The sequence below is a fragment of the Athene cunicularia genome (genome assembly GCF_003259725.1).
Source record: "Athene cunicularia isolate RWA chromosome 2 unlocalized genomic scaffold, athCun1 chr2_part2, whole genome shotgun sequence".
NCBI classification, from domain to species: Eukaryota; Metazoa; Chordata; class Aves; order Strigiformes; family Strigidae; genus Athene; species Athene cunicularia.
In genome coordinates, this window is record NW_020799096.1 from 5,275,390 (window position 1) to 5,290,050 (window position 14,661).

The 14,661-nt window shown below is 42.7% G+C and overlaps 1 protein-coding gene across 2 annotated transcripts in view; it reads left to right on the forward strand.

The window, feature by feature from the left end:
• The window catches only part of ELMO1 (engulfment and cell motility 1), a 307,238-nt gene that overhangs the window by 43,136 nt on the left and 249,441 nt on the right, over positions 1-14,661 (forward strand). For both annotated transcript variants that reach the window (XM_026843869.1, XM_026843870.1), the window contains exon 3: positions 2,682-2,831. In XM_026843869.1, coding sequence (XP_026699670.1) covers positions 2,754-2,831 — 78 coding nt within the window. In that variant the 5' untranslated portion in view covers positions 2,682-2,753. The remainder of the gene's footprint in view (positions 1-2,681; positions 2,832-14,661) is intronic.

Here is a 14,661-nt window from a genome sequence, read left to right on the forward strand (position 1 = left end):
CTTATGCTGAGAGGTGACACTGTTCTGAGTTGCCTTCTCTGTCTTCCCTGTTAAAAGAGTGTTTGCCCATGCATTAGGTGGATTCTATTGTTTTTATAGTTCTCCCATCTCTCTATGTGTGGCCTACAGATGATTTTTTTTTTTTTCCATGAAAACTGCAGAAGTATGATGGGGGGAGAGATAAAACTGTTGAAAATAAGGACTTACTCATCTGAAGCGATCTTCAGTCAAGTCTGTCTGGCAGGAGCTGCTGCTGCTGCTCTTTTTGTTTTGCGGCCAGTTAAACTCAGGCTCTGGCTGAGGCTTCCAGCATCCCTCCTGCCAGGGATGCAGTGCTGTGCCAGGGCACACAGGGAGAAGCCTGTCAGTCAGGCACTGGGTCAGCCAGCTCTGCTTAAGCACTGCGGGCGGCTTAATACCAAAACGTCACCAGGGTGAGACTACTGAGGACTGTTCTGCTGAGGAGGTGGGAAACACTGTCACGGTGAGTGTGGGAGCAAAAAGGTGCCAAGGTTGCAGTTTCATTTGACTGTCGAGGTGGATTAACAACTCACTGCTGCCAATAAGTCTTGCTTTTTCCCCCTTCCACCCCCACCCTGCTCCTCCCTGCCATGTTGTGCCACCTCTGGGAAGCTGTTTGGCTTGAACATGATAAAATCCAGATGACTGAAAATACTTTTTTGCTGGTTAGTTGAGTCAGTGCGCTACGCAGCAAAGGCAGCGCTCGTGGGAGATGCAGATGGCAGGAGCATGAGATGTCAGGGGAGAAATGGGGGAGACGTTGCATCTGCTCAGGCTCTATGGGAGAAAAGACAGCCAAAAGTGAATGACTGACTGTTCTTAATGACCAGCAAGACAGTTGCATGCTTTAATTGTGTTTATTCCTGGTCCCTGTAACATCTACCAAATGTTAGACAATATCCCTGTGTTTCTTAATCACGTTGTTTATTCTTTCAAGGCGCTTCCTGCAATCCAGTCTTATTTATAGACCATCCATTGTCTTATTTACTGCCTTGTGCTTTGCTTTGTGGTGATGTGTGATCCTGTCAGCATCAGAACTGCCATTGTTGGAAATAAATTGCTGGAATGTTAAAGTTCATCAATTGCTTTTATAGTGTGTGTTGAGAACCCTATGTAGAATGTAGCAGGGCTTGCAAATATGGAGGACTGAGCCTTTTAGGGGAGACAAGAAAAAAGAAAAGGTAGAGCCATATACCTGAAGGCTGGACAAGCTCCCACTTCCACATACTATGAGACAAAGGTACAAAATTTCTTGATAAAGGGATGGTTTCATGATTTTATTCAGGCTGACCTGAGTTCATGCTTCTGCTGCAATTGGAGAAGAGTTTTTAGACTGGGTTACCTGAATCAGCAACTGATGTTGGTCAGAGGTTTTTTTTCCTGTACCTGTTCGTTTAGCTTTTGGATGTCTGGTATATTCTCTCAGCTCATCTCTTGCCTTAGCTCTTTCAAAGGGTATATACGTGCAAGCATGTGTCCATGCTTTCACCACTTCCTTCTCTTTTCTGCTAAGAAGAAGTGGAACTGCACCTCTGGGGATTTCTACAGCTTCTCTCATTTTGTCATACGTGATGGCGTTTTGCCGGGTCTCAGCAGAGCGTCTGGGAAACGCCACGATCAGCATGGAGGTGTTGGCAAAGCAGGCAGGAACCTCACAGCCTGCAGTGCATGGCTTGCCGTGTCTGAGAATCGCAGAGCTCCGCTACTTCAGTGGCAGTCCTGCTACCACTGAGCTGGGAGAGGGGTGCAGAAGGTTTGTTTGCAAGCTCAGAAAGGCACTACACCCACTTGAAAAATGTTTGTTGTTGTTACGAGGTGACAAACTTTGATGAGCCAAAAGAGATGGAATTTATATTCTGCAAAACCTGAGGATTTGGTTCTTCCTCCTTCCTTTCCTGCCCCAAAATTCACAGCCTGCGCTATTTGACGTGAGATCCTATTGATATTCATATTCTTGCAGAACTATGATGTTTCATGTAGCCGATTATATCGCTGTTAATGTATACTATATCCTTGTGTATTCACGTGTCTGAGATTTACCATAAAGAAGTATTTATATATGGGTATCTCTGGATCCGTTAGGTGAGGATATGTGTGTGTGTGTGTGCATGTATATGTGGAAACTGCTGTGTGTTCTGCCTTCTTCCTGACATCCTGGTTGCTATAGTGCAGTGATCTATTTGTGAACACCCAGAAGATCATTGCTATAGTTAAAAGAAACAGTGTTTCCTGGCCACAACTTCCTGGGCAATCTTTCCTCCTGGAGCGCCAGCTTTAACAGTTTCGGTCACGTTCCCTGAGACTCCAGGAGTGACACTGTAACAGGAGCTTCCTCTAGTTTGTCACTTTTCCCAACTAGCATATTTAATAATATTTTAAAATAGTTTTTCTATTTAAATCTAATGCATGCCTATTATTCACCGTACATTTCAGTGCTTCAGCCATCTTTCTAACAGACTGTCGAGCTGTGCAGCGTGTTGTGGCGTTGTGTCCTGCGTTTGCTTCTGTAATATGTGCCATTCTTCTGCTCTCGCACATACGCGCATATGTTTTCCTCCACCTGCCCAGCTAAGCAAAACGCAGGAGTCGAAGCGGCAGCACTGGAGTTCTGTCTGAACTGCTGTATTTTTTATTTTTTTTTTTCCCCCTTCTCCCTGCAGGTGTGAATGAGAGAGACTCTCTGCAGTATTTAGTGTCCAGTTGTACTGGCTCCGAAGAACAGCAGCGTCGCAATGCCCCCTCCTGCTGATATAGTGAAGGTGGCGATCGAATGGCCAGGTGCCTTCCCCAAGTTAATGGAAATAGATCAAGTAAGTGCCTGTGTATGTGTGCTCGGCTGGCCCTGTGCAGAAAGAAGTTCTTCTCTGCTCATGGGTGTTTCTGCATTTCTGTGTACTTAGATGCACATGCATGTTTCTGCGAGTGCATGTGTAGTAAAGGTGTTTTTTATAAGATCTGTAACCCTCTTCCTCTCTTACTGCTTAATGGTTTTGATGTGTTTAGCTGGTCTTTTTATATGCTTTTTCTTTCTAAACAGCTGCTTAAATAAGACATTTACTGCTTGTGTGACTCACTTAACACTTTTGTGCCTTAGTTTGTTCAACTGAAAAATTGTAGTAATATTGTTACCTATGAGTGGAAAGTCTTCAAATTTTTAGTCAGTGCTTTGCATTTGGAGTAGGATCATACTGAATGGCTGCAGCAAGTGCAGAATTTGGAACTTAAGTTAGTGGTGCACTGTGAGCAGGAGAATCTTTGCTGTTCCATACAGGAATCTCAGGGGTTCACCTGTTCAGGCAGTTATTTCTAATGCAGTGGCCCCATGTACTGACTGGAGGCAGGTACAGAAGCTAACAAATTCAAAATTATGAATTATAGGCTCTTTGTAGGAAATTTGGGGGTGGGGTTGGGGGGAAACGAACCAAATCAAGTTATACAAGTACTGTGTTTTATGTTCTGGAATTCTCCAAGATTATTTTTTGTGGCAGATGTATTAATATTAAAAGCAACCTCTTTAATATTTAACAGCTTACCCATAACGTTTTGAAATCATACAGCATGTTACCTGTTCAGAATAATTATTATTTCTGTAAATAGAATTCAGAGCGAAGGAAAGCATTTCATAATGTGCTTTAGACCCTAGTGTATCTGGGGACCAAGTACATAATAAAGTTCTATTGGAGAGGAGAAAATTTTAATTCAGGCTGAAAATATTTTACTGAAATGGGATCCTAATTTCTTTGTGCGGTGCAATCAGTTTCACTTCTAGTTAACCCTTTTGTGGCATATGCCTGTGAAATTCCTGTGTGAACTTTGGAGAAACATGGTACTAGAGTGTGGCTGGAATAACAGCAGTATGATTTTTTTTTTTTTTTTTTTTTTTTAAAGACACTCTGAAAGCCCCTTTAGAGGAAAAGGGAGTTCCCAAGTGGTTAGCACTTTGTAGTTTGATTTCCAGACCTGCCAAGCTTCTCCATTTTCATTTGCTGAAATTTTTTTAGTAAGCATATATCTACAGATACAAATCTCTTGCCTTCTGGGCTGAAGAATGTTTTACTTTTTTGTTCTTATATAACAAATGGTAGACACTGTGCACACAGTGTTCAGGGAAAGATGTGTGTTAGTCATGATGAACAACAGCTTATTGCTACCAAGTACAGCAGGGACAAAAATGAACAAATATTATGCAGTCTCCATCCAAGCAGCAGAAAAATAATGCTGAAATGATTGTTTTTAATTTACAAACAAGCTTAAAGTAACTCTCCAGAAAAACTCATACTTTATCTGAAATATTAGCTTACTGTTCTGGAACCTTGTTTTCACTTTTATTGTGTAAGATTTAAAGATCAGTGCTGACTTATGTTGGGTAGAACTCTTTCAACCCAGCCTGCCAAGCTGTCTGCAAGCTTCCTTATGTCACTTTATGGGGAGGAGGAGGAAGAGGAGGGAAAAGGTAGAAAGAGAGAAGGTTAACAGTGGCCTACTCCTGATGCAGGGGGAAATGTGGGAGTGAAGTTTGAGGGTCTTATCCCTCACCATTCTGGCATGGAGAATACAGGTGCGGTGACAAGAAATGAAGACAGGAAAGAAACATCCCTTCCTAATACCCATACACACAAACCCACACATTTGCCTTTTTCAGGGATGGGAGCAATGTGGGAATGAGCCCTGAAAACATACAGCATGATGCATGCTTCTAAACACACAGCTCTGTCTTTGGTTCACTTAATGCTAACTTTTCCCCAATCTGTTTCCTTTAAAACATCTATGTAGTTGAAGAGCTGTAGTGGAGGAGATGATTCATGCCTCAGATGGCTATAGCTGTCGGAGATGATAAAGGGGAGGAGGGAAAAGAAGGCAGAAAAGAGAAATGACATGCCCATTGACCAGACATTGCAGCCAGTGCCTGTCTCCCAGGTGGGATCTGCTCATTCAAGCACCCTTTAACATACATTCAGAAATCCTAAAAGCTTTGCCTTACCAGTTTCTTCCCTCTCTGATACCTTACCAGCAAGAAGAGTATTTAAAAGAACAACACTGTATTATTACTCTAAAAAGAACAACAAAACCCCTCACTGTACCATGATGCAAGTTCTTTATTATTCAGGGTACTGAGAATATTCCAAATATTGAAGTACAAATACCATATCAGAGATCAGAGGAAAATCTGAATTTGGGTTTTTCTTTTTTTAGGTTGCTTGTTGTATATGCTTGGTAACATTTATTTATATTCTGTTGCACAGTATCCCAATTCACCTGCTGTGTATATGCATATTTTACTTAGCAATGAAGAGAATAACATGTTTTCAAAATGAGGAAATGTCATTGTGAAACCACAGTGATTGGCAGTGGTGTACTGGAAGGGGTTGCGCCTGAAAAGAGCTCATGAGTATTTTTTCCACCAAATGTTGTTAAACTTTACAGTGAAAACCTTCCCTTCAGGCGCATGACTTCTAACAACCTGGCCTCCATGAGGCACAGAGGTTTTTCTAGTTGATGCTTCTTGCTATGTTTCTGTAGGTTTGTGAACCTGGGTTCATCAATGATGGTTTTAACTTTAATCATACAAAATTAGTCGTACTGAATTAGACTGCCTGTACAATTAATATAAAACTAAGTGCTTTTCAGAACCAACCTCTGTGCCTAAACTTTCTTCTCATTCATTGAAATGTACTATTTCATGTCAGGGTTTTACAACTGCATTTTTCTGGGGAAGTTGCTTTAAACAAGGAGGGCAAAACTGCATGTTATTTACTGCCCTCTCTCTTACCAGGTGAGGACTAATTAAGTTTCAGTAAACCTGGCAACTGGTTGTTGCCTGTGTGCATTAAAGCTGACTTCAAAGCATGTAGAAGTTAATGTACTTTTCTGCTTTCTCCTTGAGAGATAGACTTGTCTGAATTCAGTTACTGTCTTCCAGAATACTTGGGGGGTTTTTTGTTTGTTTGGGTTTCCCCCCATTTTCATCGCTTTCCTCTATTATAAATTCGAAAAACAACATGTAGTCTCTTGCCCGCTGCATAAATCTCTACTAGCAAGATTTGTTAGCTTTGTGTGGCAAGGTTTTGGTAGCGGTGGGGACTACGGGGTTGGCTTTCTATGAGAAGCTGCTAGAAGCTTCCCCTATGTCTGATAGAGCCAGTGCCAGCTGGTTCCAAGATGGACCCACTGCTGGCTGAGCCCATCAAGGACAGTGGTAGTGCCTCTGTGGTAACATTTAAGAAAGAGAAAAAAATGCTGCTGCATGACAGCAGATGCAGCTGGAGAGAGGAGTGAGACTGTGTGAGAGAACCAACTCTGCAAACACCAAGGTCTGCAGAAGAGAAGGAGGGGTAGGAGGTGCTCCAGGAGCTGGAGCAGAGATTCCCCTGCAGCCCGTGGTGCAGACCATGGTGAGGCAGCTGTGCCCTGTGCCCAGGGAGGTTAATGGGGGAGCAGAGACCCACCTGCAGCCCATGGAGGACCCCACGCCAGAGCAGGGGGATGCACCCAAAGGAGGCTGAGACCCCACGAAGAGCCCATGCTGGAGCAGGCTCCTGGCAGGACCTGTGGCCCTGTGGAGAGAGGAGCCCACGCTGGAGCAGGTTTGCTTGTGGGACTTGTGACCCTGTGGGGGACCCACACCAGAGCAGTCTGCTCCTGAAGGACTGCACCCCGTGGAAGGGACCAAAGATGGAGCAGTTGGTGAAGAACTGCAGCCTGTGGGAAGGACTCACGTTGGAGAAGTTTGTGGAGGACTGTATCCTGTGGGAGGGACCCTATACTGGAGCAGGGGAAGAGTGTGAGGAGTCCTCCCCCTGAGGAGGAAGGATTGCAGAGACAATGTGTGATGAACTGACTGCAACCCCCATTCCCCATCCCCCTGCGCTGCTGGTGAGGAGGAGGTAGAGAAAGTCAGGAGTAAAGTTAAGCCTGGGAAGAAGGGAGGGGTGGCGGGAAGGTGTTTTTTAAGATTTGGTTTTATTTCTCATTACCCTTCTCTGACTGGTAATAAATGAAACTAATTTCCCCAAGCCAGGTCTGTTTTGCCTGTGACAGTAATTGCTGAGTGATCTCCCTGTCCTTATCTCAACCCACAAGCCTTTCGTTATATTTTCTCTCCCCGGCTCCAGTTAAGGAGGGGGAGTGATAGAGCGGCTTTGATGGGCACCTGGCATCCAGCCAGGGTCAACCCACCACCGTACTGTGGTCGAAATTAATTTTTAATTAAAAGCTTTGATTACGACGTTAAGAGCTGAGTATAGAGATGATCTTCCACTTTTAAGTCTTCCTGTCATGTAAGGGGAGGAATGGAAATGGGTTGGTGTCTGAATTTGCATTGGGATCTTTTTGTGGACTTCTTAGGGGTGCAGTCTGGGGAAGAAATGAATGGTAGACACTGAATACCTGCTATCCTCTTCTCCCAATTTTCTAGCTGATTATTCTGGAAGATGTTAAGGGTAGGGCTGCGTGGGCTCTGTACAGGTGAACCATGATGCTGGTTACTCTGTCCTCTCTTCTCTTTATTTGTCCCGGAAATAACCATTTCATAAAAGAATGTTATTTCTTGTGTTTGGATGGAAACTTGCATGCTTTAATTTGTGCCCATTATGTATAACTCCTTCTCATCTGTTGAATTCTTTTACAGCACAGATTATTTTAGGTAAACCAGTGCTGGGTTTAGGTTACCCGGATACTTTGTTCTGTGGTTTTACAGCTTTGCTGTCTCTGCTGTAGGGGAAGCAGCTTCCAGGGGAGGCACGAGATGGGTATTTGGGGACAATAACTATTTTAACTTATCCCATTCAGATCCACTCTTGTGTTTTAACACAAGTTGTACTAAAGCCAGATTTCTCTAAACTCAGGGATGAACTTTCTCACCACTGGAGGAAAACACTGTTCCTGTGAGTAAAGCAAATGCTGATTAGAAATGGAAGGGAAGCACAATAGGGTTTTCTTGCCTTCGTCCTATCTCTCAACTCTGTTTGAGGTGATGCTGTACTATGGAGAATGGCACTCTGGCTTGTCCTTCTAACCTGTGCTAAGGACTGCTGTAGAGCTTGGGCTCCTGTTGTTCATAAACTAGCAGGGAATGTTGCAAACATGTGGAATATGTTTTTGTTTTCATTTTTATGCCTTACCTTGCAGTGATGTTTTCCTCCAGGGTAGTCTGATACAGTTCAGCACTTAGGGTCCTGCTATGAAAATTATCTGCTCAGCATTTTTCAAATGCTTTGAGGGAGGGTTATTGTTTATGTGCCATTCATACTTTTTTATTCCTCCTGTCTTGATGCTGCTAATTTTAGACTGGAAATCAGGAATTATTTCTTTCCAGAAGGGGTTGTTAGGCGTTGGAATGGGCTGCCCAGGGCAGTGGTGGAGTCCCCATCCCTGGAAGGGTTGAAGAGTCGGGTTGACCCAGCGCTGAGGGATCTGGTAGAGTTGAGAAAGGTCAGTGTGAAGTTAATGGTTGGACTGGATGATCTTCAAGGTCTTTTCCAACCTAGATGATTCTGTGGGTTTGTGAATAGTTTTTAATTAAACTTGGCCATGCAATCCCTATCTCCAGGTTTACCTTTATCTGTGAGATCATTAAAAGTAGATTAAATTAGCAGATATGAAATCTTTACATCAGACAAAAAAAGAAAGCCACCAAAAAAACAGGAGGGGGAAAAGAAAAGGCTGTGTTTCCTTTTCAAAGCACAAACGTGGTACAGTGGGCAAAATTTACAGGAGCAGTGTCAGATGACAATTTCACATTAATACAGTGCAGAGCAGGACACGGGAGAAACCATGGGCTGCTTTATGTTAATGCTTTCTCTAAGATTTAGATTTAATCAGCAAGTTTATCTTTTAAGAGTGTCTTTCAAGTTGTCTCTTCTCTTCTGCCAGAGTAGGCTATAAATGTAACTTTTTTTTTTTTTTTTTCTTCAGAGAAGTCATTGTATTTCACTGCATATTGAAAGGAAACCAGTGAAATTGTTTTATAAAGGGAACTTCCAAATCATTTTGGGCTTCAGACGTAAATCTGGACCCATGGGGATTTTTAATTGATCTAGTGCAGTGTTTCTCAAACTGTGGGGAGAAATGTAGTTCAAAAGGGATTGTGAAACGCTTAATTAGAGAAAAGAAAGTGGCACGTCACTTATGCCATGTGTGTGAACTAAGAATAGCTGTAGTTTCTGCAGGTGCTGTCACTAGTAATAGCAGTGTACTGATACAATCCTAGCATCACAAGTCTAAATGTATGCAATATTAGTGAGCACCAGCATCATTCAAGTAGTGAAGAAGAGGAGGGTTATTGATGTCTCTCTTTACCTGAGGCTGTGCCATGAAGTGTTATTCCCTGCACTTAGTTCTGGCTCTAGACCCCAGCCTGCAAAATTATATAAACTCATCCAAAAAGTGTAATAGTACTGCAGTAGCTGGAGCTACTGATGCTTTTTGGTATGAATGCTGTGAAGATTTCTAATGTTATTGCACATCATGAGTTTAAAGTAGTTAAGGGAAACGTCAGTGCCTTTAACAACTGACAAGATCTCAGTTTCTTGGAGAGAGGACTAGGAAGCAGTTCACGGGGGGTGGGGGAATGTTATACTGACTTATAAAAGTGTTCCCTGTCTGGATTTGCTAGCAGCAGCTCCTTTTGGTCAGGTTGGAGAAGGGAGTTAGTGCTTGAGGCTGGCCACTGCAGCTGTATCTCAGCCATTCTGAAGGAGGACCTTGATTGCTGCTGATGGGAAACTTACCCGAAGATAGATGAGCCAAAAGGTGGCTGCTTCTTTCAAAAAGATTGAAGAACACTCAGCTAGCTTAAGCCAGTTTGCTAAAGGTAGGGCTTGCTTAAAATCAACTTTTAGGTGTTAAACAGATGCTAACAATTATTTAATAAATTTTATTGCTCCTTGTTGTACCTGTCAGTATTTCAGCTTCACGAAATCAAAGATGAAACTGTTCATAAAGGAAACACTAACCAACAGATAAATATTGTGAAAATATTTAACATTTTTATATTCATTTCCATTTCGCTGCCATCAGGGATTATTAATAGAGCTGGTAAGGAAATCGTGTCCACTAACTTGATGTCCAAGAAAGAAAAAAGCACTAATGAAAGGTCTCAATTTTTTATTAAAAAAAAAATAAAAAATTGTTCAGCAGCAAGAATAACCTCAGAAACAATAATGCAGGTGTTTTAATGCACTGGATATAATTCAGTGCACTCACACACATATACCCATAGACAGTGCTTTGTTAACATAACATTGTTATTACAATGGGTGTTGAAAAATATGATTTCTTTTCTTACAGGACTGTGGGCTTGGAATAGTCATCATTAGAGCTCTGATTCTTTGCTGTGGTGGCAGCCAGCCATGCTGGATGAAAGGGCAATGTTATCATCACATGTTATGTTTTATCAGTCTGGCTTGTCCAAAGCCACATACTCACCGGTTCGTTGGAGTCTTTCAAGGCTGCAAACTGACGTCCTGTGGTGTGTAGCTGGGAACTCATCACTGAAAAATAATGTAAAAACTTTGTCTTGTGCTGCTGAATACAGAGACAGCAGCAGAGCTCAATAGATTGAAGAGGCAACAGCTGTGGAGAAGAATTAGAAATTGTATAAGAAATGGGAGGAAGAAGGAAATAGAAATATTTAGTGAGTTGCAGTCTACTGGATGCTATTTATGCTTTCTACTTGGTGCTGTCTTCTACATTAGGAAGCATTAGTTAAAGGCAGTGACTGTTAGGTATTTTTTTACAGAAGCAGGAATAGAGCCAGGAGACACTTGAGGTCCAGCCGGAATAGCGTCCCAGTGTTCTTGATCTCCAATATAAAGGATGTTCAGGAAACAATATTTTAGGAAAGAGATAAAACACTCCTCTCCTTGGTTTGGGTGAAGTTTGTTGATGGGTTGGTTGGCTGGCTGGCTGGTTGTTTTTTGGATTTGCTTTTGGATTTTTTTCTGGCTCTGATTTTTGCTAGCCCCATAGTGCTAGGCCATAACCTCCCCATTGGGAGCCTGAATTTTGCTGCCTGCAACTGATGGCATTTTCAAGATGAAGGCTGAACATGACTTTAAGATTGTTGCATCCACAAAGGTTTTTAAGAAACAGCAGGACTTTCATCCCTTACAATTTAATTCTGCTATATTTAAAGGAAATGTGTAATGATGACATTCCTGGAGTTACGTACCAGTGAATTAATTACAAGGTACTTCATTCACATTCTGGCCAGCTGGAGTATCCAGGTGCACTTTATGATTCAATTATAGTCTCCTTATAGAACTCCAAGATTGTAGTACCAAAGAGAGTAATAGTAAAAATCCCACGGTATAAATTTTTTGCACCTTCACTTAGAGACTTTTCTACCCTGGTAGACCAGCGGTGTGTCAGTCATGAGCTGTGGGTTTGGGGTTTCTTCATTTAGGTTTCAAAGGTGTGCTGACCTCATAAAGTGGCTGTGTGAAGAGCCACATCTTAAAGCCCTGCTTTGTGTTTTAAACTGTATTTTAAATATGTGGTGTGAGTTTTTGGTGTCTCTATTTGTGAAGTACTTGAGGAAACAGACAGTGTTATGGCTTGTTAGGATGCTAGATGTGGAGTAAAAAGTTTCTGTAATATTCTGATGTGTTTGGGTTTTTAGTTTTGTTTTTTTGTGTTTTGTTTTTGGTTTGTTTTTTTTTTTTAATGCAATGTTTCACTGCTGCCTTGTTGTACAGTCACTTTAACATTCTAAACATATGATCTATGGGGCAATGCTTAGATCTGGTGAAATGCAGATTCAGGAGTGATGATGTCTTTGGGGGAGGGAAGGGAGTAACTGAGGAAGCTGCAGCTGAAAGTGAAGGGGAAGAGGACATGAACACCCAGATTTCCCCAAGTCTTGTGTGCTCTGCACAACTCCTACTGCTATATTTATACCAAAGTGTTTCTACTGACACGTTAAAACTGCCACCTTTAAGGGCTGTGATCTGAGCCAACAAAAGCTCTCTCACATCAGCAGGCTGCACTTGTTGAGGGTTTTGCCTGTCGGCTCTGGGGTGCGAATGTTTCCTGCCTTGAGTTGTGTTGCTGCACCAACAGAACCGTGCGGTGGATATCTGGCCTTGTCTGGGTTTTATGGTCTCTGTTACTGCAGTGTTGGGATGTCCCCCATTCTTCAGGTGTTCGCTCTCTGGTGCTCCTCTGAGTTAGGGAAACCCTCTTCTCCATCTTTTACAGATGCCCGATGTCTAATTAACAAGTCTGGTTTCACTAGTACTTTGTAGTACTCAATGGAGAGACTTGATTCTCAGAGTGGTTCAGAGCAGTTTGATGAGGTTGAAGCCCGAAGTTCTCCAGTACCTCCCCCTTACAGGAGAAGACCTTGCCTCATATCATGAGAAGCCAGGGGTGAAGTAGTGAGTCCTGGCATCTAGTCTTTGCCACCGGACAGTCCCACTTCTGTTTCTGTAGCCCCTGGTGTTTGATGGTAACAGATGAAGCCTCCACTCATTGCGAAAAGAGGTGTTTTTCTGTTTTTTAATAGTCATTAAAATGACTTTTGCACTTAAATATTTGTTAACAGAATCATAGCAGTAACTATAGACAGAATGGTGTATTTAATAGCTTGAGATTCTGTTTTTTGACAGATGCTCAGATCAGAAACAGAACTTTTTTTTTTTTTTTTTATGCTGAGTGTTTTCCACTAACAGATGTGCTGCGTCTGCTATTTTTCTGTGATAGGTTTAACAGCAGCAGGGGTTAAGAGTTTTCTTGTTACTTGTCTGATTAAAAGGTGTCAGCCAGGGAAAATGGTATCCCAATCATTATCCCAAAAAACTCTGAAACCAACCTGGAAAAAGAAAAAGCAATGAATTTCTGCTAGTCATTTGAAAAGGAAAGATACTTAACCTTGGCCTAAAAGAACCAGTCTACAATTCCCTGGTATAGCACAATCAAAGTATACTTGAACTGTGCATATAACACAGGTTTCTAGCCAGATTTAGCCTCATGTCCTCTTTACAGTTCACACACGCACGTACACACGCATACACACACACACACACACACACACACACACACACGCTGTTTGATTTGGAGATGCTCTAAACCCAGATTAGTCTACTAGTGGCTTGAACTGGACCCAGGGCTTGGTTAGTACTGGTGTATTGTTAGCTTCCTTCTGTTCATCCCACGATTTCCCCGGAACAAACCAGTGGCCTGGACTCACCCAGCCTCAACTTGCATGTCTGTGCTTCCTGGTGACTGGTTACCTCTATGGAAAACCCAAGGTGTAGGCATGAAAGGATGAAACTGGTGAGGAAATCAGAGTGGGAAATCTCCGTCTGTGTTCTGGAAGTTACTCTAGTTGTTCTACAAAATATTGCACAAGTAGCAAGGGAAGGTACTCAAGAAGACTTAAGTTAGGAATCTTTGTGCATCTTAGCACACAAAACCTGGAAACCTGACCTGAGACACTTGCAGGTGAGCACAGAAGTGGTGAGTAGGTATTGCTGCCTGGTGGATGTCATTAGGGCTACGCTTAGCCAGCATCTTGGGTACCTGCACTAACCAGTGAGTGCAGATAAAGCTTTACTGGGTGTGTAAATTCACGTTGGCTCTAGTGCTGCCTGTGCTTGGTGTTGATGGCAGGATTCTCCCCCATGTGTACAGATCAGTAAGTTGCAAGGCCATAATGCCCCGTTATTGTTTCCCACTGGATTTCAGATATCAATTTAATACGTGCCCTAGGAAAATACTTTTATACTAACCGATGTGTTCAATGCAGATGGCTGTGATATGTTAGCTAAAGGGGTTATCTCCTGTAGGGAGCATAAGATTTACTTTGATCTGTGGTATTTTATGCGTTAAAGCTACAGCTTGATCTTCTTAGAGTTTTAAATGAGCATCTTGGCATGTATAAAAGCACACTTCATTTTTACTAGTGTAGAGGACATAGAGGCAAAACCCCCAAATTAAAATGCGCAAGCACAAAATAGTCATTTAGGTGAAGGAAAAACTGAAATATTTTTGGACTGTCTGATTGTAAGGAATTCTTTAAAATCCGTTGACTAATAAGGTGAATTTGACTTTACTCTAAATGCAGCAAAGATATTATGTAAATTTCCATAAACATAAATTTGTCTAGACTAAAATAACAAAAAAAGTCAAGTTCATTCTTTCTGAAATAAGGCAAATATTTACAGCCAGGCAAAAAACAAGTGTCTTTGAATGCCCTGCTGAGTGGATGTGCTCTGCAGAGAATAGAAATAGGCTTTTACCTCATCTTTGATGGTTCCAAAAAAAAAAAAAAAAAAAAAAAGCCGTGTCCTGTCACCGTTACTGAAGCATAGATATTTCTCTGAGGGCCTTCAGCAGCAGGACTGCGAAGGGATGCTGGAGGCGGCTGTGAGCTGGCTGGGAAGCGGCTGCGGGAGCTGGCCGCTCGCCTGCTTGTCACTCCCAGAGCAAATTGGGGTTTTGGTGGCGTGGAGGCCTGGCCGTGTACCCGCAGGCTGGCGGGAGCGCTGCCACTGCCCGCTCGGCCTGCTGCCTGCTAGGGCCCTCCCGCAGCCCGCGCTTGCACAGAGCCATGGCAGCCCGCGCCGGCTTTCAGCGACATCCCGCTCACCGCTGCGAGTGCTTGTGCTGGTGTCAATTTATCTGCTTGGTAGCGAAGGG